The 27,081-nt window shown below is 43.3% G+C and overlaps 1 protein-coding gene across 1 annotated transcript in view; it reads right to left on the reverse strand.

Moving 5' to 3' along the window:
- Adcy2 (adenylate cyclase 2) overlaps positions 1-27,081 on the reverse strand; it is a 338,643-nt gene that overhangs the window by 229,327 nt on the left and 82,235 nt on the right. The window contains exon 3 of the mRNA XM_042695213.1: positions 7,926-8,087. Coding sequence (XP_042551147.1) covers positions 7,926-8,087 — 162 coding nt within the window. The remainder of the gene's footprint in view (positions 1-7,925; positions 8,088-27,081) is intronic.

Raw genomic sequence — 27,081 nt, forward strand, 5'->3', positions numbered from 1 at the left:
CTCTCTACTCCAACCCCCTCAGGCTGCTGAGAGGAATATCAGAAATGACCCAGGGGTGTCTGGCCATCAGAGCCTCTCATCTCCTATGGGAGGCAAAATCGGTGAACATTATTTTTAGGCTGTGATTACTGTTGAAGAGACAGACAGGAAGCACATCTCCGCCCTCTGTCCTCAGTCTACCTAGGTTGTTAAACTCTGCAAACACAGAGGAGATGTTGATGTTGTATTCTCATTGGGCAGTGACCATGATTAATACCTGCTGTTTTCTGAGCACTAAGTATGTACCTGGCTCAGTTAAGTCCATTTATCCCCTCATTTCATCATCCCCGAGGCCCTAGAAAGATGTCCCGATCATTATTTCATTTTGCTAATAAATAGACCCAGTGCCAGCTCTGTCTCTCCTTGGAAAATGCCCGAATGACAACATATACATAATCTCCACCGCAGCAGCTCCCAGGGTTCTTCTTTTAAAGGAATCCATTAGAATGGTTTGGATCCAGGCTGCAGGCTCACAGGTTATGTAACTCTTCAAGAGATCCAAGGAAGTTGGGTTGTATGACCTGCACAGGGGCTTCTGATTTTCTTGTACTGTAGGGGTTTCAAAGACCAGTTACTAATGCTATACTAATGCTCAGAATCTGTAGCTGTCAGAAACTACCTCCCTCCCTTAAAAATAAACATTCAGAGTTGGCAGAGTCTCTGGTATTTGTCAATAGTGGACCAAAGAGACAGGAATTAGTGAAAGTAGGAGAAAATCACTAGCTAGCTGGCAAGAGGCATGATAGAAGAAACTGCCACAGCCCCATTTAATAAATCTACAATAAAGCATCATTTTCAATAACAGTCCACTGCTTTGAATAAACAGAAAACAGAGAATTCAGATGACAGATGAAGATAGAGACCGTTTGTGGATAGCTGGCACTTTTTTATAAAGAACTCTTCCTTTGGCCAGATCGTAAGAACAAAGCCCTGTGCTGGTGGGGTTTCCTGCCTGTCTAGCTCTGTTCCTTCACCGTCCCTTCCATGCCATTCCACTGACACTGGACCTCATTCCAAAACTGCAGTCCAGCTACTAATTACCAATATGAAAATCAGTCTCTAAATTTCAAGTCCCAACATCACCGACCATGTCTCCTGGGATCGGAGGGCCTGCAGGCAGGCGTGGAAGTCGCTGTTCAGTTGAGTCACCAAGACTCTCGCCGGCAGTGAGGGTGGGTCAGGCGGGGCGGGACCAAGAAAGACAAAAGGGCAGGGGAGTGAAGTATGTTTAGACTCACTCTAGGATTTAGTCTTGGCAGGCGCATTCCTATTTTTACTTCTTGTCCATTCTTCTAAATCCCACTGCCTTTCATGAAAGTAAACAATGGCTTCTTAAAACAAGGTAAAGATTACACTCAATCCATGCGTTCATGCTATGCAAACCTGGCAGTGACCCACTCTCCATTTTTTAACCTCTACAGAGGGGGAAAAACTGTTCCACATGTCTCCGAAGACAAACAGTAAGAACAGAGATGTAAATTCCTAGCAATTAGTTTCTTCCACAGCCAGAATCCAGGCAGCTGGTAACCTGCTGTCTCTCCACTCCCCTCCTCTGGGCTTCTCAGATTAGATCCTAAATGCAATTTAATTCCAGACTCCAATATGTACTTCCTGAATTATACTTAAAAAGAATCAGTTATGTAACAAAGCCACATTGCTGCTGATTACACACTTGCTGTAGATGATTGTCTACATTAGGTGCAATAAAATTTTTTTCCAATTGTATCACAGTTTAAATCTATCAAAGCTTACCAGGAGCCAGTGGCTCATGTCTATAATCCTAGCTCCTCAGGTGGCTGAGATCTGAGGATCACAGTTCAAAGCCTGCACAGGCAAGAAAGTCCATGAGAGTCTTATCTCCAATTAACTACCCAAAAAGCTGGAAGTGGAGCTGAGGCTCAAGTGGTGGAGGGATAGCATACATGCACACATGCACGCACGCACAAACACATAACACACATACACACACACACACACACACACACACACGAAAGCTTCTGTAGTGTAAAAGAATCTTGTACCATTTCGCTAATACCCTAATCATTCTGCTAGAAAACCAACAGGTGCTCCTTAGAATATCTTCTTTAATAAACATAAGTTCTCATATAACTGTCTGACTGCAATAGATCAGTATTAAATCCTACCCCCCTTCTCATGGGAAAACAAAAGGTAGAGGAAATGAACTTCAGAATGTGTTGTAAATACCAAAGAAATAAAAGTCCATTAGAGTGAGTAAACTGCAAATACAAAACATAATCAGGGTTTATAGACAGGAATATGTGAAAATTCCTTGAAGTTGGTTCAGTAGTTGCTAACAGAGACTCTGATGTACAAAGTGGAGCAGATCAGGTGCATGTTCCAGATGCTCACGTACTCCATCAACTCAAGATTCGGGTGGACCCTTGGACCACTCTACCCAGCAGGGCAGCAGGACAGCAGGCTCCTCAACTCCAAGGGTGGCTATCTGCTATCTTTCCCTGGCCCAGGAGGCAGTACCACAGCAGAAGGGCAGGCTTCGCACTGTATCTTCCCGGCCTCAGTCTCCCTTTACTTTGGCCTAATGACAAGCGGAAAAGACTCCTTAATTCTCTTTCATCGAGTGCTTATTCCCATCAATGTAATTTATCACGCAGAAATGATATATTCTTCCTACAGTGACAATATAGAACTACTTGCGATTAACTTTTCCGCCTCTTCCTTGGAGATTTCAAAGTCCCTCCATAATCACAGATTACAGACACATATTTCTTTGAGACTCAGGATAACAGAGAGAAAAGAATTATGAGAAAATTCACATGAGATCAGTACATAGTGAATCACAGAGCAAGCAAAAATTATCTCTTCCTCGCCTACAAATAAGTGCTGTGTTCAAAATTTGTTTGTCCTCTTCCCACCTCTTCTCCTTCCCACCTGTCCTGTCCCTTCCTTCCAGAATTACTCAGTCCTGAGCCACCAGAGAGGCCCAAGATGGCAGCATGTGCACTGACAATAAAGGATATAAGAACTGCATTTGCCCACAGGTGACAAAGTGATGACTTAGGAGTGTACACTATGGGAAAGCCACACACAGGGACAGAGCCCAGCAGGAGGAGGGGACACTCGTGTGAGTCGCAGCCACACGTGGAAGGAACGTCCAAGCCTGAGCGTGGAGAGGGGACAACCCAGCAAGGCGAGCACTGGGAAAGCCCTTCACATGAGCCGCATGAGCAGCCGTCTGGGGGCTGGAGAGCTGGCATTGGAGATGAGCGGTGGGTCACATAAGTAAGTGGATCAGGAATCATGGGAGCTAAGTTTTCTTTTCTCTGTTGTTCAAGGGAACTCTCTGTGCAAACTCATACTGTTTAATGTCTAACGGACAAGTCAACACAGCAGACAACACGTGGCAGTCTCTCATTGGTGGACGGACCCTGGCTGTTACAAAACACCGGTCACCCAGCACTTGCCTTGCAATGACTCTCCACTCAGGAATGAGGAGATTTTGGAGAGATGGCTGGATTTAGGGCTGGCGCAGGGAGGAACAAGATGAGTCTGAGCCCTCTGGTACCCCAAAGAGGTGAGGCCAAGTTGGAAAGACGGAAGCCAGCTTGGTGGGTGCATCCTGAACAAATCTAAAGCGGTGAGGTCATCTAAATAACCTATCAAAGGACGTTTTTAAACCTAAGACTTTATACATATAAATAAATAAATTGGAAAAATTGATGTAAAAATAGAACATATGCCTAAAGAAAGTTCCCACAAAATAAGTATTGCTCACAAAAGGGAAAACAGTCATTTCAAAGTGGACAACCTCCTTCAAACACAAATCTACACTAGAAGCAACAGAGCAAAGTGGAATCATGCACCCCTGGAAGATTCTATGAGAATACCCCAATACCACAGACTCCTGGCCACAACAAGGGACTTGAGTCTGTTCGCAAGGAAGAGCCAAAGGCTAACAACACTGGAAGACATTTGTTTTACAATGTGATGGGACTGCAAACGTCCAGTGTGTCAAGATTGTGAGTAGCAAAGGAAGGAATTGTTTCAGACGGAAGCCCAAACAGATTTCACTGTACTTGGCAATGTAGAGTTCTCACCTGGGCCTGATCCTTCCGCTATAAATGGCAATGATTACTGGCTGAACACAGGACGAACTTGAATAGACTGAGAATCAGACAGCAGTAATAGGGCAGAGGATTTCCCAACTCTGACAGTTCTATTAGAGTTAGGTAAGAGAAATGGTATTAGAGAAAATATAGAGCTAAACCATTTGAGGTCAAGAATCATCAAATTGGCAACTGACCTCAAAATGGGTTAGGGAGAAAAAAGAAGCAGTATTGTATTTACAACTTATTGTCTTAGAATTTGGAGCTGCTTCAAAATAAGTTACGTGGTGTACTGGCGATTTGTTTGTGTTTGAAATGGGTATGGCGATGCCACTTGTACTGTTTAATTATTAGCTATTATACTTCAAGGCATATGGCAGTGACATGAATTTTCTGACAATGAACTCTATTATACAGCTTTAGAAAGGGAACAGGTTTTCTCTTAAGTCATTATTTTGGTTAACAGGTAAGTACTACATGGTCTCATGAGCCCCAATGCCAAAGACACTTGAAACAAAACCTCAGTAGCCAGCAAAACACAGTCCTCCCCTGAGGGCTGAGAGGGAGCTGACTGGCTGGACAAGCAGCTTCTGTACACTGAACCAGTTCCTTTTATTTTATACAGTATGATATTTAAAATACCTAAAAGAAATCTAAACAGTAAATTCATTGCATTCTAATTTATATATACTGTACATAAGAAGAATTCAATGAAATGGGTTTTTTTCCAACTATCACCCCACACCAGTGATATTTTTAGGTTGCATTTTCCATGGTGATCAAAAGTATGGAAAGCTTTCTTCAAACATTTTTTTTTGTCAGTTGTGGGGGTTGAATTCAGAGCTTGGGTTGCTGTCCCTGAGCTCTTTTGCTCAAGGCTAGTACTCTACCACTTTGAGCCACAGCTCCACTTTTGGTTTTCTGGTAGTTAATTAGAGATAAGAGTCTCAAAGACTTTCCTGTCCAGGCTGCTTTGAACCATGATCCTCAGATCTCAGCTTCCTGAGTAGCTAGGATTACAGACATGAGCCACCCGTGCCAGGCTTCAAACATTCTTTGATGTTTAAATATAATCCTTTCATTTTAAGGTTATTAGAATCATTATGTAATTATTTCTGAAGTGACGGGAAATGGAATCCGTGGTTCTTTCTTTTCCTGTCAATGAAATATATTTATATGAAATATATTACATGAAATATATTTCTTATATGAAATGTCACAGATGAGGCTGTTTTTCTTCACTTTTTTTTTGCTTCTGCAGAAATATTCTATCTGACTGTCTGCTGCCATAAATTATTTTTCATTGTTGGCTCTGGAAAATAGGTAAATAAAAACTAAGGATTACATTTTCTCAAGTTCTTTTTACTAATATATGAAGATAAAAATGCTTTTAGGCAGCTTGGCTCAATATAGTATTCAATAACCTAGAATACTTTTTGAAGCACTTTCATTTTCCACTTTAAAAAAAACAAAATTTGATCCTTATGGACAGTTATTAAAAACATCTCTTCTCAGATTTTTTTCTCTTATATCTGTGCCAGCAGACATTTCATGTATTCACAGAGAAGATAAAGAGATGGGTACAAAATGTTCAAAGAAGTTTGCCAGGGGAGACCCCAAGCTGAAGGTACTGTGAGCCAGGAAGAATTTCCAGTCCACAGTCACTTCCACACTCTAAAGTGGCTGGGTAGATCAGGTACGTACTGCTTCTGCAAAAGCATAGCCATGCCCTGACCCAACCACGCCCTGACCCAGACTCCACTACCAATGCTGAGCTTCCTGGATCAAGGAATGGGACAGGACAGAGTAAATGGGAAAAGGGAGAAATGCTCTCAAAGGAGATGCTGGCAAATTCATAGAGAGGGAAAAAAAACTATGGCTGAGAGTATGTGCAAAAGATTACTTCTTAAACATCATCCCAAACAGAGTTGCTCTGTTTATCTTTTGAGTTAGATGTTGGTGTTGGACAAAACTAGATAAGGTGAGTACATTCTGGAGATCTAAAGAATAACACCACTGGTGATAGATCTGTGTGCTAATTTGCTCCTGATAATCATTATGTAATATCATACACATATACATACCAAATCGTGATCTATATTCCTTGGATATAGGTAACCTTTATTTGTCAACTAAATACTCTGAAGTCAAACCTTCCACCTTCACTTTCTCATGAAATAGTCCCTGGCCAGCTCCAGCTGTGCTCAGGCGTGCAATGCAGGTGCACAACACACAACCAGAGGCTAGGTCATTGCACGCAGGGAAGACAAAAGGTGCTGTTATGGGTTGAAACTAAACATGTCTCCCAACTTTATCAATGGATTCATCCAGTAATGAGTTCTCACCGGAGGTGGGAATCTGGGGGTGTGCCTTTGGAGAGTATAGCTTGTCCTGAGACTGATTCTCTTGGTTCCAGTCATTCTCCCTTCCCCACGAATCTCTCTCTCTTTCTCTCATTCTCTCTTTCCCCCCCACCCAGTCCATCAGAAGTTGAGCTACTCTGTTCCAATACATGCTCTCTACCAGGATGTCCCGCCCCACCATACCACACACGAGTCCAGAGACAGGGCCAGTGACCATGGACAGAAACTTCTAGAACCATCAGCTAAGGCAAATTCTTTCTTAATTCGTGCTCACAGGTACTGTCACCGTGACTAGCTATTTTTAATGAATGTAATGGTATGAACACCAGGAGATAAATACACAGAAGAGGAATCCCTAGGGAGCTTTCAAGACTAGAGATTCCCACAGGCCCCAACCTAAGCCCCCAGATACATCTCAAGCTTAGCAATACCACAAACCTACCGAGCGCATGGAAATCTGCTTTCTCAGACCCTGCAGGCCTCAAGTGATCCTTGTCTCAAAGTCATCTCCCTAGGACTGGGTATAGCTTAGCAGCAGGGTGCTGCCCTGGCATACCCAAGGCCAGCTCAATCTCCAAAATAAAGCTTTCTTTCTAATTGTACAGTGATGTTCATAACTATAACTCCTCTAGCTTCAGTGTTTGCTACCACAGCCACATTTGTTTCAAATAATCCCCATCAGGCAAAATAAAACATACTTTCGACAGGTAAAAAACTGCCTGCCTGAAATAACTTCAGTTCATTAACTCTACTGTTCACTGACATGTGTATGATATATATGATGCATGATATACAATGGTAATTATTATGTAATATTATACACATACACACATTAAATCACAATCTATGTGCCTTGAATATAGATAGTATATATCAATCTTCTATATGCACATATATAAACATTTAAAATGCTTTTACCTAATTAAATAGCTTCTTAGAAATGTCATTTACTAACAAAACAAAATTTGCTGCTGTAGCCCTTCCACGAACTCTATGTTTTCATGCCCAGAGACCTGCCAGAGGACTGAGAAATGGGGAACCTTTTATCCTTTGTAAAGAGAAAGGTAGGGCAGAATTATGAATTTAAGTATACAAGTTATCTCATTCTAAAAGTACCAGTACTAAATAAGAATGTACAGTGAGGACACTGCAATCACCAAAATCATAGCGCAATTCAGCAATCAGCCAGATGGACTTATACTTTTCAGATGACGGCTAGCGTCAGCTTTCCTGTTGCTAGCAGCTACGTGACAGGGCCTCAGTGATGAGTGGGGCGGGTCGGAGCACCCCTGGCAATAGTCAGGAACAGAAACACCTGGGAGAAGGAAGACGTGCAGACCGGGAAGACAACAGACAGTCCCTGAACAGATGCCTGTACGTCTTCCCCAGGCCCGTGGACAGCGCAAGGCCATCGGCCCAGATGAGGTGGGTCACTTACCTGCCAGACCAGGTGCTCCACGCCTCCAGGCCTTGTAGACAGGCAGATGCTCAGCACGATGGTGTGGGAGGAGGAGGTGAGGACGCTGGCGATGATGGCATCTCGCATGTTGAAGGGTAGCATGGTGTACACCACGAAGACGATGAAGAGGAAGAAGGACACCTACAGGAAAGCAGAACAGGAAGGTGAACAGAGCACCTGGCTCCTCAGTGGCGTCTCTTTTCTTCTTATTAATGTTTACTTAAGAATACTATTATGGCAAAATATGACAGCACACTGAGACAAAGCCACCAGATTATAGCAAAGGATTCATCATAGTAACAGGAAAAAGAAGTTCTTGATTAAAACCGTGAGATGTTCAGTTCTGAGATCCAAACTTCTGCAGATCTGAGTGGTGCCCGTGCATGCATACAATGCTAATCTTAAACCATTAACCTTTGGTATCCATGCTTTAGAATGAGCAAAGGGAGACCCCTCCAGCATGGACGGGGTCGGTTCAGCAGATGTAAAATGCACTTTTGTATTTCCTCCAGAAGAGATTAAATTTAGAATACCTATGTGACCTAGCAATTTCACTCCTGGGTATATTCCCTACAAAAACAAAACAACAACCTGGACACAGATTCTCAGACACGTATGTGCATGACAAGCGCTCGCCTCACTGCCACAAGGCAGAAAGGATAGATACCCACCAAGAGAAGAACGAGTGAACCACACCTGGCATTCATACATCACAGCACTGTCCAACTGTCCAACTGACTATGAATGCATGACACCAGGTGTACAGACATTATACGGGGTAAATGCAGCTGGGGTAAAAAGGCTCCATATTGCAAGATTGCATTATAGGAAGGACACCAAGTAAGAAAACCATAGACAGGAGACAGATTGGTGGTTGCCTGTGGGTGGGACAGAGTGGGATGAAGAGGGAAAGTCATTGCATAATAAGCATTATAGTTTGCTTTGGGGCTGATGAAAAGGGTTTTGGAACTAGACAGAGATGTTCGCTGTGCAACACTGGGAGTTTACTAACTGCCTCAACATTCGTTACTTCAAAATGTCTAATTTGTTACGTGAACTTCATGTCAAAGAAACCAGCAGTAAGAAACCTCTCAGAGAAAGGTTTGGAATGGAAACGATGATGTTTAACAGGTAGTAAAACAGACCAATTTCATCACACAAGAAGCTGAGACAGAAAATATAACAAAAGAATAAGCCATAAGTCCAGCAGGCAAAGGACCTAAGGTCAGAGAATTGAGGAATGAGGCTCCACACCATGGAGCTCCTTCCCTTAGGTGAGCAATTTGCCCGAACAGCTTGCACAAGCGTGCTGTGATACATGGAAAGAACACGAAAGCCATGCGTAGCCCATAGACACGGACCGGTCAGCTCAGCTGTTTCTCTGAGTTCCAAGCATGACTTGGGCCTGAGGCTCTGCTACAGATGGATTCAAAGAGTACCCAGTCTGAAAGACACCAGGCTTTATCTCCCAACTATCCACTTATAGGGACCTGGGTTACACTTATAACCTAAAAAGCAACTGTCTGTCACCAGGCTGGTATCTTTGTCTAATTGTCTTGGTTAAAAAGCCTAACGAAGATGAAGTGCTCACACTCTGAAAATCAACTAAGATCCTTTCATTTTCTTCAGGGCGTTCCCGCCTGGACGGTCATTCACTTCACAAATCCCTTGCACTCTGAGGGACAGAGGCCCCCACAACAACTGAAGCCCAGCGCTCGTCCTTTTCCACTGGGGGAAATGTTGGTCATGCATGCCAGCACGCCAGCTGTACTTCACAGCGCGCATATCCAGAGAGAAGGACACACTTCAGGACCAGCTCCGCCCAAGGACCATGATCTGCCCTCCATCTTCTCTCTAACTGCCGCCATTCCTTGAAATGGCAGCCAAGGAGAAAGCCACTGTGGGCGGGACAAGTGACCAGGAAGCCCTGGTTTGGTGTGGACCATCTGCTTCATGCCTCCGTTTCCTCCCCTTCAATCTATATTTGTAAGAGCCTCAGGCCAAAAAAATGTGGGTGAAACATTACCATAGTGATATTTTTTGAGCAATTTTTTTCCTTTCACCTCTTCAAAATAAAAGACTTTGAAGAATTTTTTTCTGTCAAGCATTATTACTTAGTATGCATTACTTAGCAATCCATTCACTCCATGTTGTATGTGAAATATAATGCTGAGGCCAAAGATCTGGGCTTAGCTAGTTCACCAATGAAGATGTAACGTGTAGCTGGGAGACTTTTCCTGTGGAGAGTGGTGGCCTGCGGGGCCCTCTTACCATCTTCCCAAGGACAGAATGTACACCGAGAGCTCACTGAATCGATACTCATATCTCACATGAGTGTGTTCAGGGTGAGATGGCAATCAATAACGCAATTTCAAACCCACAAATCACCAGCGCCAGAGTTTATTGAGTACTTACTGCTCAGACCTTCCACAGCTCATCGCTGAGAATCTTTGAGCTGTGGGAGAGGATTCTTCAGGAAACAGGAAAGCAATTTCTGTGTATTTCCAAATAATTGAGAAAAATAAACTTCCCCTGGAATCCCCGATCCTCATGAAATTACAGGGAAGGTTTCTAATGAAGATATTGCTATTTCTGTTTTTGTTTTTTTTGGGGGGTCCGGTCATGGGGCCTGAACTCTGGGCCTAGGCGTTGTCCCTCAGCTCTTCAGCTCAAGGCTAACGCTCTACCACTTGAGCCACAGCGCCACTTCTGGCTTTTTTCTTTTTGCTTATGTGGTGCTAAGGAATCGAACCCAGGGCCTCATGCATGCAAGGCAAGCGCTCTACCACTGAGCCACCTTCCCAGCCCGAAGATATTGCTATTTCTGTACTTAGCATCCATGCACACATCTTTGATGACTTCTGTAGAAGCATTTAGCCCTTCAAGAGCCTCCCAAGGCACTAGCCCTCAGTCCTATTTTCACAACAGTTTCACTGACCCAGAGGAATTGGAAATTTGACTGATTGCTTATAATTAATGTCACAGCTCAAATAAGAGTCCCAGGGTCCAACACTTCCATCTATTCTTGGTAGCTTATAAGAGCTTCTTCTCATGGCAGATACAAATCACATTTGTTGGGAGAGGCATCGGAATGTAAAAGAAAAGCCTAGCAGGACACAAATGCAAGACACAAGCACATGGGCCATTTCTGCAATTCTAAGAGTGACAGCAGGGAGTTTTCCTATTGCCAGGACCGCCACACTCAGTCTGCCACAAGCTGCTGATCCCAAATTCTGTCAGTAAAGAGGACGGCCCAAAACGGCTAATATTCCAAAGACACCCACTTACTGCCTTCATGTGTACAAATTTAACTTCTAATGTGGTAATAGGATTCGTTAAATAATATTCTACAATAAACAGCAAAAATATGACATGGGGAAAGTGATACTAAAGAGTTGAAAACTAGTTTAAATAGAGACTTTGTGCTTTGAGTGTTGAATGACAGCCTAGATTCTATTAAGGAAAGTCTTGACTTCGGCACTGTTGATAAATGGGGCTGGTTAATTCTGTGTCCTGTGTGTTGGAGTGTGTTGAACAGAAGAACCCGGGTCTTCACTAAGGCCACTAAGGATCTGCAGACAGCATCAAATGTCTTTCAGGAGCAATACAATGCATGGTTGAGAACAATGAGCTCCAGGAAATGTTTTTCTTCAGGAATGAGAAAAAAAAATGTTGCATGGTCATGGTTTATTGCAAAAATTAGCTTTTATTTTGTAAATTCTGATATCCATCAAGTTTAAAGGAAATAGTTCAATTAATATATTATTTTTTCTACAACATAGCACATAATAAAAAAAAGCTTCTACCTTCCAGGAAGTATTAAATAAATCTTTTCAGACACCAAAATTGACAGCCACTTCCAAAGTCCCTCTCTTTTACTGCCGCATATTTTACTTCTAACCCAAACATCCTTAACATTGCTTTGCGATGATCAGAACTTACGGATACTTTGTTTTATTAATACACTCATCCACAAACAGAGCCTCAAAATAGAATTATGTGGAGAACAGCCCTTTAGCTGCCCAAATATAATAGTTCCTGTGATAGACTCACAGTAGATGGGAAAATAAATAGCTAATGGTTGGTTAAACAAATGGTATTAAATCAGCCTGGGGGACTTCAGCGGCACCATTTTAGGAGCTCAGCTAGAGGTGCCTGAACAGCTTCTGTCTACAGGTCTGAGCTAAAAAGAGGGTTACGTTCACTTCAAGTTCCACATGGGGAGCTTTCTTCACACCCTATTAATCACCGAGGGTTCTGAGTTTTTAAGCCTGCTTTCCCAACCCAACTTCAAACAGGACCATATGTAAAACTAAAATGGATTTGGCACATCTAAAGAACATGTGGGTAAAATGCTCTAAAAAACCTAATGTAATCTCTAGGCTTTCCATGTTACCATGGGAATGTAAGACTCTTATGAACATAAGATATACCTCTCTGTCCAGGGGCTGAAATGAGAAGCCACTGATCTGACAGCCACCAACCACGCAAAAAGGTGTGTAGATACAACATCTGAAGTGACACAGCCCTCATTCCAAGAGAGCGGCTCAAGTGCATCTACTGGCCCAGCCCAGCAGGAAGACAGGCAGACCTTCACAGATCTCCTCCTTCAAACACAGCCAACAAAGACTTTCCTGCATCCCCCTAAAGCTGTTTTGCCTCCAGGACCCCTCACTTCTGTCTGTGATGAGTCTCCAATCAGCCAGGCTACAACCATAGTATGCTTCATGTCCACACTCAATGAAAGTTCTCTTCCTAACTTGGACGTTTGCTTCCTCCTCCACCTGTGCCTCTCCACTCTTCCTTTCCACGACACTGGCTTCTTTCTCATTCTTCTCACGATCCCTCAGTGGGAGAGCAGGGTTCTGTATGCAACAGCTCAAGTCCATTCTTGGGAGCCACGAGCGCTCTCTGGGTACCTGGTACAAGTGTACATCACTTTTCTTGTCAGTTAGGTGAGGTCTCACAATTTGCTGTGACAAAGCAAGCAGAAGGGATGATTTGTCCTTTCTGGATGGAAACTAGGGGCGTGAGTGTGTAACACACCTTGCCCTCTGTCTCCCGGGGGAATCATGGGGTCATGGCATTAGAGCCATGCGTCAGCAAGTGAGGAGCAGAGTCCCTTGGGGGCTCCACAGGGACCTTCAGACATGCAATCGACTGATGACCCCTGGTGGTGTTTAGCCCCTGCATCCTTAAGTGCATGGGCGGATACTAATGCGGCTCTCTCCTTCCATTTTATTGATGTGCATTTATAAAGTATTGACTATCCAATAGTCTCCAAATTACCTTTCTCCCTTAACTATTCATTGTGGGCTTATTTTTGAGCCTACAGATTAAAAAAAGTAATCATTACTTTTTCCGAGTGACAAAGCATTCCACAGTAACGGGTTCAGCGTCATTTACAGTTACGGCCTTCCCCGCTGCTAATCTCTCATGGCAGAACAGATGCCTGCCAGCGGATTGCGATGCACTCTCTCTGATGTCCTCTGCTGCTCTGACATTCTCTCTTCTCCAATCCAGCCCAAATACCACTGCCAACACAGGCTCTGAACGCACAGGCCTGAGACGTAAACCTGTCCCACACTCCACATGTGAGCGCGTGCGCGCGCACACACACACACACACACACACACACACACACACACACACATCCCCCTCTCCCCTTACACATTGGTTCCTCTCCACTGGCTTCAGGCTTCACTCACTGATCATATTTATAGTTCCAATTCATTTAATAATCTCCCCTGCCCCCGACACACCTGCAGTGAGGAATAGTGCACCCTTCAAGAGCAAGGACTTAATTTATCCTTAAGAAAGACCTCAACAGCACAAGGCACCCTCTCCACAAATATTTTCTGTCTGTAGGCAAGTTGATAATACACCTCAATATGACCTGAAGTCGAGCCATACTCAGCATCTCCTCACTAACTATATCTCTAAAAAAATTTTTTTTGATCCGGTCATGGGGCCTGAACTCTGGGCCTGGGCACTGTCCCTCAGCTCTTCAGCTCAAGGTTAGTGCTCTACCACTTGAGCCACAGCGCCACTTCTGGCTTTTTTTTCCTGCTTGTGTGGTGCTGAGGAATCAAACCCAGGGCCTCATGCATGCAAGGCAAGCACTCTACCAGTGAGCCACCTTCCCAGCCCCTATCTCTAAAACTTTTGTGCTACCACCTTGACCCATCATTAGCTATAACCATGTTGATTTTTGAGTGATCATTTTTCTATGTAATAGATCAATGAGATTGAAGGATTCAGCTATCTGGGAGCCTGCGGCTGACAGCAGTGGCATGCTGACAGCATCTCACGTGCCCGGGGCCGAGCTGTGCTGCACAGCACTGTTGCTCTCTAGCCAGGAGCCCTCGAGTCCCAGGTAAGAAATCTCCTCTGGCATTGAAAAGAGCAAAGCCAGTCTTAATCCACGGAAAGAAGAGATGTCTCCGGCTTTGGACATCAGTCTGGCTTCCGAGCTTCCCTGAGCTGCTAATCTGCCACGAGTGACAGAGCTCAGCGCAGATAACCTTGTCCCATGAAATTCTCCCATTTAATCACCTCTGCCCTGCCGCACACGAGCTGGAGGCAGCATGTGAATCCACGGGTACTCACCACAACATGAGGTCTTCCAAAAGAGCACACTCTCAAAAAGTTCAGTATGATGAGATCTCAGTGGAAACTAAAAAAAGGACCCCCCCTCTTCCCACCCTCTCCCCCCCCACCTCTGAATGGCACCATGGCTCGAACTCAGGCCCTCACACACTCACTTGGCTTATGTGTTCATAACCAGCTCTACCACCACCACTTGAGCCATGCCTCAAGCCATGCCTCAAGGTTTTCTGCAGGTTGGTTTGGAAATGGAGCCTCATGAACTTCTCTGCTGAGGCTGGCTTTGAACCTTGATCTTCCCCGGTCTCAGCCTCCTCAGTACATAGGATTCCCAGGTACGCTTCGAGTACTTCAGTTACCATGACTTTTCCGCATAAAGCAAGTTCTTAAAACACAAAAGCTTCTCCCCAGATGAGGCCTGAGCGCATGTGCGGGGAAAGCATGGCCTCCAGTGGAAGGACCCAGTGCGTCGGGGAGATCTGGAGCGGAAGGTACCCAAGAGCAAGACCACACACTCACAGTGACGTGAGGATGGGGGGTCTGTGGGGTCCACGCCAGGTGTGAGGGTCCGAGAGGTGGGGGAAGCCATCCCTGGGGGACCAGAGCTTCCCTGACCCCCACAGCTAATGCAGAGTTACATGCCAGGCATATCACTTTCTCCCACACATCAAAACAAATCGAAAACACAAAACATTACTAGAGAGTGTAAGACCAAACTGTGTGCGTCTGCAGGATTGGTTCTCCCAGAGGTGCTGAGGGTGAATCTCCATCATGTCTCTCTCTAGGTGGACTTGGGCAACTCTAAGCAATCCTGGGCACCCGCTGGGCAGGAGACAGGACTCCGGTCTCAGCCACCATCCTTCCTTACAGAACCTCGTCCCTGGGGTCTGCGTGTGTCTTCCTCAAGCGGCTTCTTCCTGCACATCTCTGCAATTGAGACTGCTTACATTTAAAACTCAGACACAGACATTATGTGTAGATAGAAGCTGTTCTCCAAAGAACCTTTTTTTAAAAAAAAAATGGTACTTTTTTCTGTTTTTTTAAAATTTTTGTGTATTAATTGTACAAAGGGAGTTCTTAGTTGTGTTTCCAAGAGGCACAATGTGCTTAGGTCCTTTACTGAAGGCTTGACGCTCATTCAGAAACGGTCAGGCATGGGCCTCTGTAGCTGATGTGAACATGAGGCCCAGAGTCGTCAACAGACAAACCCATCGATGAAGCTGTGCGAGGGCTGGTGTTAGGGTATGGACTGTAGTCAGAACAAGGGAGCCACTGAGGAGTATCCTGAAAGGGCATTTCTGCCTACTTTGCTTGATGGTAACAAGCTGCCTACTCCATCCAACACATGTCCCCATGGCATTGGAGACGGACCAACACCTCTGGAACTCTGAGCCAAAATAAGTCTGTTTCTTGTAAGGTTGATTTTCTCAGGTAAGTTTTCACAGTGACACAAGCTGATTAAAAATCAAGGTAACTTGATAATCCAGCTTCTGTCATTGCTTATGGATTTCAGAGTAAGACTCAAAGTTTCTTTTAGAGTTTATGCTATGAAAAAAGTTATAGAACAAGCCCCCAAAAAGCTTAAAGAGACAGAATTTCTGTATTTTTCTTTCAAGCAGTGCCTTCAACTCTAATATCTTACTGAAGCTTTGCCTTGCAAGCCACTCTCTAATAGAATGTATAAACATGCATAATCAGCAAGATAATCAGGATTAGTTATGTAAATCACAGTGTCTGTAGAAATGCACCACCAGAGGAAGATGTTCTATTTTTGTTATGCTAATGATGTTAAGGGAAATAACATCTCAGTGAATAGAGTGTAAGAATTTTATAACCACAAGAATTACCCAAACTGTTCTTCTCTTCAAAAAAAAATTCTCTGAAAATTCCAGAACACTTACAGTATTTAAAGTCATATCTCACTGTTCAAAGATATAAGTCTTCACTGAAAAACAGGAAGTATATCAGTCTAATTATTATATTAGGATCTAGTATTTATAATATTGTATCTCAACATGAGATACAATGGAAAATATTTACAAAGTGACACAAGGAAAATGGAGAATAGTCTTTAGATATTTTTGTAGCAGAGAATGTTCCCCATTACTCATCAGTAGGGAAATGCAAATTCAAACCACCACAAACTGTCTCCTCCTGCATGTCAGCTTGGATATGACCAAAAACAAAAGACCGCAGGAGGCCACCAGGTTGTGGAGAAAGCACAACTCACTGTTGGTGGGAATGTACATTTGTAGTTGTTAAGGAAATTTTATAAAGACATTCTCAGGTGAAATTCTGAGTGAAATTGCTGTGCTAACTATGTTTTGCCATCACTGTGACCACATATCCAACATAAACGACTTAGGGGCTTGGTTTTGCTCACAGTTGCTTCGAAAACAGTCACTCCATCATGGCAGTGGGCTGGGCTGGAGGACAGCAGAGAAGAACAAGTCATGTGATGGCAGCCAGGAAGCAGCAGAGAGGGAAAGAGGCATACTGAGGGGCCGGGGCAGGATGGAGCCGCTCACTGTCACCTACTTTCTCCAGCTAGGCCCGACCTCTTCCTCTTCACACCCCCACTTCATTCATCCATCCTGGGATGAGTGCACCAATTAGGTCAGAGTGCTCAGTCTACAGGGGACATTTCATATTCAAGTCATAACAGGTACCAACAGATCTGAGGTCCAGATCTGAAATCTGTGGATGGAAGGGATAGATGACCCCGTGTTCACATACACAATCAAACTGTGCATCCATTGCTGTGTGAATGGATAAGAAAAGAAGAAAGAAAGAAGCTACAAGGATGGAAGTGGAGGACATGATTTATTATAATTGAGTATTTCTTACATTAAATGTAAGCCAGGCATAGAAAGACAAACACTGCATGTTCTCAGCTGTGTGCGGAATCTAAAAACAACTGAATTCCAAGAAGCAGAGGGGAGAAGGAGGATGTCATAGACGAAGATGGATAGATGATGATCAGAGGATACAAAGCTTCAGCTCCACAGGGAGAAGGAGTTTGTTCTGTAAACTTCCAGATCTATTGTCCAATGTGGTATTTCAATAATGTACAATTTAAAATGGCAAAATGTACATTTCCAACAGTCCCATTACAACAGCAAAATGGTCGATATTTGAGGTGACAGCCATGTTAATAAACTTGATCGGATGATTTCACAATGTATTCATAACTGAGCACCCCCTGCTACCCATGAATTTATACAGCTACAAGTTTTCAAGGTAAAGTTTAAATATTATAAGGAAAATAATTTTCAATTGTATTGATCTAGCTGAGTATCCTGGAAGGTAACTTTTACAATCAAATAAAAATTTCCACACTGTATATTATCTAACAGCTTAAAACTTAGGCACTTATTTTTGTAAATAATAATTTACAAGTCAAGAATAATTTTTAATTAAATTTCTGAGAACATAAATAGAAGGCAATGCAGCCACAAATGTACTCTAAGACTTTAAAAGATAAAGCTCAGTGCTTCCTCACATGGTCAAAGTCCCTGTCTAGAGTCTCTACGGTTATCCTCTTCAAGTTCTGTCCCTGCCTGCCTCCTTTTTCCTTTCCTAGGTTTCCTAATAGCTCCTCTTAATAGTTTCATTCTTCTTCATTCTCTCCATTACTGAGACATCCTGAACTCATCTGTGTCCTCTGCCTGCGGCCACAACATAATCCAAATCACACTGCCACCCCTGAACTCCCGCAAAGCACTCAAATGCCACCTCTGCTTACAGCAGTGTGGCCTAAAATGTGTGTTCGATGCAGAAGTCAGAGTGGTATTTTAAAAAGCTCAATTGGATCCCATGACCACTTCTGTACTTGAAGCTGCAGCGTCTTGCTATCCTGCTTGGGAAAATGCAGTTGTCACGGGCCTAGAGGGCCGTGCAGACGCTGTCCCCGCTGGAGCTCCTATGCCCTTAGTCCATCGTCTATGTCCACAGCACTCCCTGCAGGTCACCTTCTTGCTCCTTGCTCCTGTGGCCTCGGCTGCCCCTCATATTACCCTGGAGTCTCCCATTGACCGGTTCCTTCCTGCCACTCAAAACTCAGAACCCAACCACCTCCCCCGAGAGAATTCACCAATCCCATATCTGAAATCCGACCTCCAATTCTTGAGCTAATCTCAATACTTCACATCCTTCAGATCATCAAGGTGCTTAGAATGTTATTTATGTTTAATTTGTGAAATTTCCTGTCTTCCCAACTTATGTAGGAAAGCTTCATGAGGCCAAGAACACAGAGTGTGTCTCTTCATCAGAAACTAGTACTCAGCACCTTAAAACTGTAATAGACATTTGCTGAAAGAAGGAAGAAAGGATTAAGACAGTTTGACTGATTACATGGGAAATTAAGATTCTCATTGAAAGGTGGACTGGAAGCTGCCAAGGCGTGAGCCTGGCTGGGCAGATGTCAGCGCCACAGCAGCATTTGGTGTGGAAGTCATTTGTGCCCCACAGTTAGTTTTTTCTGCTTTGAACTTGAAGCCTGGGCACTGTCCCTTAGCTTTCCACTTACGGATAGCACTGTCCTGCCTGAGCCACAGCTCCACTTCTAACTGGTGGTTAGAGATAAGAGTCTCTTGGACTTTTCTGCCTGGACTGCTTTTGAGAATCCAGAATCTTTTTTTTTGCCGGGGGGGGGGGGGGGGGGTCTGATGGTGGGGCCTGAACTCTGGGCCTGGGCACTGTCCCTCAGCTCTTCAGCTCAAGGCTAGCGCTCTACCACTTGAGCCACAGCGCCACTTATGGCTTTTTTCTTTTTGCTTATGTTGTGCTGAGGAATGGAACCCAGGGCCTCAGGCATGCAAGGCAAGCACTCTACCACTGAGCCACCTTCCCAGCCCCAGAATCCAGAATCTTAATCCTAAACTCTCAGCCTCCTGAGAAGCTAGGATTACAGGTATGAGCTGCTGGTTCTCTCTTTCTCTCTCTCCCTCTGTCTGTCTCTCCCTCTCTCTCTCTTTCCCTCTCTCTTTTTTCTTCTCTTTCTCCTCCCCTTTTTTGCCCTCTCTCTTCCTTTCTTCCTTCCTTCCTTCCATCCCCGTGTGCTTGAACTCAGGTCCTGGGTGCTGTTCCTTGGCTCTTTTGCTCGAAGTTGGCATTTTGCCACTTCAGCCACGTTCCATTTATTCCCATAAATGTGTGTGTGTGTGTGTGTGTGTGTGTGTATAAGCGCACGCACACATGTGCATGCACTCACTAGTCCTGGGGCTTGAACTCAGGGCCTGGGTGCTGTCCTTCCTTCACTCAAGGCTAGCACTCTACCACTTTTAGCTACAGCTCTACTTTGGCTTTTTGGTTGTTAATTGGAGATAAGAATCTCATAGACTTTCCTGCCAGAGCAAACTTCTCACTGAGATCCTCAGATCTCAGCCTCCTGAATAGCTAGATTACAGGCATGAGCCACCGGTGTGTGGCTTCCCATAAATCTTAACCTCATACCAGCCACAAAGATAACTGAGAATAGGAAAGCATTAATAACTGCTTGCTCTTCGTTACAAGACCCACATATGCTGTGGATAATCAAAACTTCTTAGGAGGAGGCTGTGAAGACTAAACAGGCTCCTAAGTCGACTGCATGCTGCAGTGGCATTTACTAGATGTCCATGAATCCTTCCCTTCTCCCAGTGACCTCGGCAGCTGCAGAGCCCCTTGCCTGGCGGAGCTCAGGACCCGGGCTGCACTGTGCACAGGGTGGAGCACCAGCTTCTCCTGGGTGCTCATTCTCCTTGGGCCTTGCTCACGTTTCCTCAGACTATCTTCACCCTCGCTTACTGGGTGCTGTGCATGTAACCTGCCCGTCTCCCAAGGGACCAGGGGATGGCTCACTCCTTCTGTGTGGGGAAGTCACTGCTGGGGGCCACCAGAATACCCCCCAAGGTAAACAGAGGCAAGGAGAATGTGTCTGTCAGTTGTTACCAGGTACTTTTACTCCATGTCTGGTGAAAATCAAACATTGATTTAGCTGATGACTAAGGAATTACAAAGAATAATTATCTACAGAGTGGTTAATCATTTCTCTTTCTTGACATGTCCAAACTAACTTTCCTTCACTACAAGGCTACTAAAATTATGATTTTCAACTTACTTCTGCTTCATAAGCAGAGGATGTGGCTATCCGGGCCAATCCCCGAGGCTGTACATTACCCCACATTGCTGCCACGGCTTTCATGCCGGAGAACTCTTATTTTAGTCATTTAGTGACCTGTGACCCACCAAATGGAATCGCTTACTCCATATCTTAATACTTTAAACAGAAACATGCGCTTCTTACTGTGGAAACTGTGCTTGTAAATTCTTTAAAAATAATTTCATGTAATTCCAAAAATCCGTTTAAAATCTTTACGGTGAGCCTGCAATCTTAGCTACTCGGAAGGCTGACATCTGGGGACACAGACAAAGCCAGTCCAGCAGGAAAGTCTGTGAGATCCTCATCCCCAATTAACCACCACAAAGCCTGAAGTGAAGCTGTGGTTCAAGTGGTAGAATATTAGCTTTGAGCAAAAATCTTTTTAAAAATGCTCAGAGACAGCATCATTCAGACTCAGAATTTAAGCCCAGGTCTGCCACACCATACACACACACATACACATAATCTTTACAGTAAAGATGTTTTGAAATATGTATAATACTCTGAAATGGCTAATAGAACTAATTAATGTATGTATTATCACACATGCTTATGTTTTTACAAGAAAAAAAATCTAATCTCAGCAAAATTTTAAAGAATACGTTGTTACTAATTACTGTGTGATATGATAGTGTTATCTTATTTCTAATTGCAATTTAGTATCCTTTGAATAAAGTCTGTCCAGTTCCCTGCCCCTTACATTAATGAGTTCTGAATCTATTTACTGGCTATATAACTAAGACCATATGTATGTCTGTGTTCCTTAATACCTCTGGTTCATTCACACTGCTGCAAAAAAAGTCTCCCTTTTGTAAGGGTGACTGTCATATACTGTATACACAGTATATACACAGTGCATACAGTGCACACACAGTATATACACAGTGCATACAGTGCGTACGCAGTATATACACAGTGTGTACGCAGTATATACACAGTGTATACAGTGTGTACGCAGTATATACCGGGTGCATAGAGTGTGTGTACAGTATATACACAGTGCATAGTGTGTACGCAGTATATACACAGTGTATGCAGTATATACACAGTGTATACAGTGTACATAGTATATACACAGTGTGTACAGTGTGTATGCAGTATACACAGTGCATGCAGTGTGTACACAGTATATACAGTGTGTACACAGTGAATACAGTGTGCACACACAGTATATACACAGTGCATACAGTGTGTGCGCAGTATATACACAGTGCATACAGTTTGTATGCAGTATATACGCAGTGCATACAGTGTGTACGCAGTATATACACAGTGCATACAGTTTGTATGCAGTATATACACAGTGCATACAGTTTGTACGCAGTATATATACAGTGTATACAGTGTGTACGTAGTATATACACAGTGCATAGTTTGTACACTATATACACAGTGCATACAGTTTGTATGCAGTATATACACAGTGTATACAGTGTGTACACAGTACATACACAGAGCATACAGTGTGTGTGCAGTATATACACTGTGCATACAGTGTATATACACGGTGTATGCAGTGTGTATACAGTATATACACAGTGTATGCAGTGTGCATGCAGTATATACAGTGTATACAGTGTGTACGCAGTATATACACAGTGTATGCAGTGTGTACGCAGTATATACACCGTGTATACAGTGTGTACATAGTATGTATACAGTATGTACGCAGTATATACACAGTGTATGCAGTGAGTACACAGTATATACACTGTGTATACAGTGTGGACATAGTATATACACAATGTATGCAGTGTGTACATAGTATATACACAATGTACACAGACCCCACCTCACTACCCACTCAGCCACCCCTGGAAACTCAGTTGCAGTCATTCCATGGCTTAGTTGCAGCAGGCAGAGCTGTAATATACAGCGAAGGAACAGGCTGCCTCGTCAGCCCAGCAGGACAGACACACAGACGGCTACCCTGTCAACCTACCAGCACAGATGGATGGCTAACTTGTCAGCATACCAGGACAGACAGACAGCTATGTCATCCATATTCCAGGATAACAGACAGCTACCTTACCATTATACCAGGACACACAGCTTCCTCTTCAACATACCAGGATTCCATTGACATACCTGGTATAAACCCTGTGTATATAAACCCAGGAAGGGGATTTCTGGATCATGGGGTCTTTTACTTTAAATCTCAGGAACTCCATACCGCTTTCCCTAATAGCTAATTTACACGAAACCCTTTGAAACTACTAAACAAGGAAAACAAGACTCAGGCCTGTTGATGGCTAGATGATATAAACGATTTTTTACCTTTTCTATGTAGTTATCTCAGGCCAGGAATATTTTCTGAGTATCAACTCTGTTAAAGAACTGAAAGCATTTTTTTTTAATTTTATGTTCTTACATAAAGGAATACATGTTACGTTCTTTGACAGAAACCTGGGCTCTAAAAGTATAATGATGGAATCATGAATCACCAGCGCTTTCATACTTCTTTTGAAAATGTTATGCAGAGTTTGAGAGACTGATAATGGCATCAGAGCTAAAACAATAACTTTCACTGTGTTTTTTTAATTTAAAAGAGGTAGCAGGTCTATCATACATTTTTAAAGGCTTTACAAAGAGGAGAGTAGGAGAATGAACAGGGCTGCCTTCAACTCCTCATTCACATCTCTACTCTCACCTGCCCACATTTAACCTAGCGACGCAAGCGAGGAAGGCATTTTATCAGTTATGAAAGTGCTATCGTTTAAGTCAAAGGCTAAGTCCGCAGCCCCTGGTGCTGCCGGGAGGCTCTGAGCTTTAGGGGTAAGGCCTAGCAGGAGGAAGTTAGGTCATTGGGACCCTTGGACTGCCTCACACTCCTTCCTGTAATGGTTCTGTTTTGCCACAGGCTCAAAATGTGCCAAATGACCCCACATAGCCACACCCAGTAACCTCTAGAATCAGGAGGCAAAGTAAGCCTTCTTTCTAGGTTCATGTCCCCAGATGTACTGCCACAGAAATGGAAAGCTGACTAACGTGTAATGATAATGTGGGTTTACTATTCCTTTTCTTTTTGGTCAGTTGTGGGGCTTGCACTCTGGGCCTCAGCTCTTCAGCTCAAGGCTAGCGCTCTACTACTTGAGTCACAGCATCACTTCCAGTTTTCTGGTGGTTTATTGGAGAGAAGAGTCTCACAGACTTTCCTGCCTGGGCTGGCTTTGAACCATGATACTTAGATCTCAGCCTCCTGAGTAGCTAGGATGATAGGCAGGAGCCACCAGCATCCAGCTTCAGGTTTACTATTCTTATGAGCTTTGAAGACTGTTGGAGTAAATGCTAGTTTCTACATTAGGATATTTATTTCCTATACTTTTTATCCCCTGCTGGTACAAACTCAATGGCTGCAGGGTCTGTCCATATGCTGGATTTTAAGGTGTTCAAGTTTGCAACCTTCCCACCAACAAATTAGAAAGCCCTATCTTTGTCTAAAAGCAGGCTACCATCTCCAATCTCTGTGCTGAAGTGTTTAATCTTCCTTGTGCCTGGAATAAAAACATCCCAGTTCTACATTATACAGCCATTTCCCACAGGACCTATTGAGATCCATTTAAAACCTGGTTTCCGATGGTAGTCTCATGGGCTTTGTGCAAACAAGAACACGGGGCATTGTCTTGGACTTTCCTCATTCTCCTAATAAGGAAGATGGGGTGGAGTGTATTATCAAGCATTAACTCTTTCTTCTTCTTTTGTTCTTGCCAATGAACAAAGCCAGTGGAGAATACTTCCTACCCGTGATTCTGGATTTGCCCACCTGACTCATTGCCCACCTGACTGAAAAAGGGCGGAGGTGGAACACAGACATGCCAGTTCAGAACTCAATCACATTGCTCCCAGCCACCCTGGAGTTGCAGCCTTCCCTCATCACGGAGCCCAGGTGGAGGCTGCCCTCACTGCTAGCCTGAATGCATTTGTGTACCAGACAGCACACTTGGCTAACTCAGACTTGTGAAGATGAAATATGAGCACATTGTCATTGTGCAAAAACACTGGGACTTGGGGCTATTTGTTACTCTGCAGTGTCCAACTAGAAACATGACTGATACAAGAAGTGAGAGATACTACCCTAACACCAAGTCCTTGCCTCTTGGTGAGTCATCACAGGGCTGTGGATATTAACATATTCACCAAAACCCACAGGCTTTGCAGCGCTTTGAATCGGGAGGTAAAGTCTTTAGAAAAAGCAGAACAGCTGAGGAAAACTGTAGCTTTTTCATAATGTCTGTCAATGTGTTATCCAGCCTAGAACTGAGCTCTGTCTAAAAATAGTTCAAAAGCAGAATTTACCAACATCTATCTATCTATCTATCTATCTATCTATCTATCTATCTATCTATCTATCTATCTATCTATCTATTATAATCAGAATATCCAAGTTCTGAGGAGCTAAGCATTTTCCCCAAATTCATACACATGAGAATCAGCCGTGGTCTCGAGCTGTTAGGACATGGTGACCAGGAGACCCCTGAGGGTTGGTGGATGAGTGGAGGGATGAGCTGGTGCCACACCGGGGGTGTCCTCCAGCCCGCCCAAAGCACCAGAAAGCCCTTTTCCTTAAAAATTATTTTTTCACAACAAAAGCAAAGAATGAAAAGAACATATTCATTTGGAAGCAATCAGGCAAAATAATGCTAACTAGAAAGTGTCTATTCCTTATTTCTATAGTTATATGATCAGGAGAAAATAATATGTTGTTTTATGATTGTTTTGAATTATTTTTTCTGAAGTTAGGAAATGACTTTCTACTTTCTGATCTTAGATATTTACAAAATTGGCCTTATAATGATTTCTATCCCCTGCTAGCCTTTATTGTTCGACTTGAGTATACCATTAGCCATCTCTCTTTTTGGATTGGTACTGGCATTTGAACTCAAGACTTAGGGTCTAGCACTTGGGCCATATCTCCAAACCAAATTCCCATGCCTCCAGTGTGCTGAAATTACATCCTTCCTATTATAATTGCATTTAGTTTCTTTTTATTGTTATTGTAAAGGTGGTGTACAGAGCGGTTACAGTTACATAAGTCAGGTAATGAATGACTACATTTCTTTTTGAACAGTGTCACCCTTCCCTTGTTTCCTCCTTTTCACTCCTGTAGCGCAACGTAGCATTTTCATTTTCAACCTAGCATCTAATGAATCTCACTGCTGCATTTGTTCACCTTGTGTCCCACCATTAACATTTGAGTTTAAATCATACAGTATATTGTCATTGCATTGGGATTAGAAGCTCCAGTAGCCAAAGCAAAACAAGCAGAAACAGTCATGTGTAGGTAGTGCTGTAAAGGAGACAGCTTGCACCTCCGCTCCCGGTGTTCTGAGGTCACCAACAGAGGGCCTTACTGGAGCAGACACTGGAGCCTTACTTGCTGGGCCTCACTCACTGAACACCCAAAAGAAGTCAATCCCATAGGTCTTTTCAAACGAATTATTCTGGGCAGTGATAACTTCAGCCTTCGTCTCATTTATCTTCCATTTTCAATCCCACTGGCAGCTGATTCACTCTGCCTTTCAGTAACTACAAGAATATCTTTACTGGCTGTATGTCCAATATGTAATAATATACACTTTGTGTGTATGAGGATTCTTTTTGAAGTGTGTGTGTGTGTGTGTGTGTGTGTGTGTGTGTGTGTGTGTGTATGTGTGTGTGTGTGTGTGTCCTGAAGATTGAACTCAGGGCCTGGGCATTGATCCTGAGCTTTTATGCTCAAGAGTAGTGCTCTACCACTTGACCTACAGCTCCACTTCTAGTTTTTTTGGTGCTTAACTGGAGATAAGATTCTTATGGACTTTTCTGCTTGGGCTAGATTTAAACTGCAATCCTCAGATCTCAGCCTCCTGAGTACTTTAGGATTACAGGAGTGAACCACCAGTGTCTAGTAGATTTTTTTTTTAACTTTTAAATCTTTGGTCTATGTATACAAACACACCCAAAATATCCATCATGCTTTAATGTCCATGCACTTGCTAAAATCTGCAGGAGAGACAGTAGTATTTTATCTTATTTTATTGTTTTTGACACCCCTCCAGCTGTTTAGACAAATATTTTATTGAGTGCTTGGAACCAGGCTGGGCTGCATCATGGCTAATGTACTATGCGAAAGGAAGCATTGCTTTATTTCTATGCGTGCTCAGGAAATTCTGCCGCGAAATGATTTCAAAGAGTGATCACTACCTTGAAATAACACAGACTTTGCCGATGAAATGGTACCCCGGAAAATGAGTTTCCAAAATATCATCTTAGAAGTAAAAGGGAAAAAAAGATCCTTGCTTTTAAAAAATGAAATATTATGTAAAAGAGCTTTTATTTATATTGCTGTTTTGGTCCTTATGAATATTCATGTCCATATTCTTTTGAAATATTATATTTATTTAATCT

This window comes from Dipodomys spectabilis, unplaced genomic scaffold (genome assembly GCF_019054845.1).
Source record: "Dipodomys spectabilis isolate Male_0828 unplaced genomic scaffold, ASM1905484v1 ptg000179l, whole genome shotgun sequence".
NCBI classification, from domain to species: Eukaryota; Metazoa; Chordata; class Mammalia; order Rodentia; family Heteromyidae; genus Dipodomys; species Dipodomys spectabilis.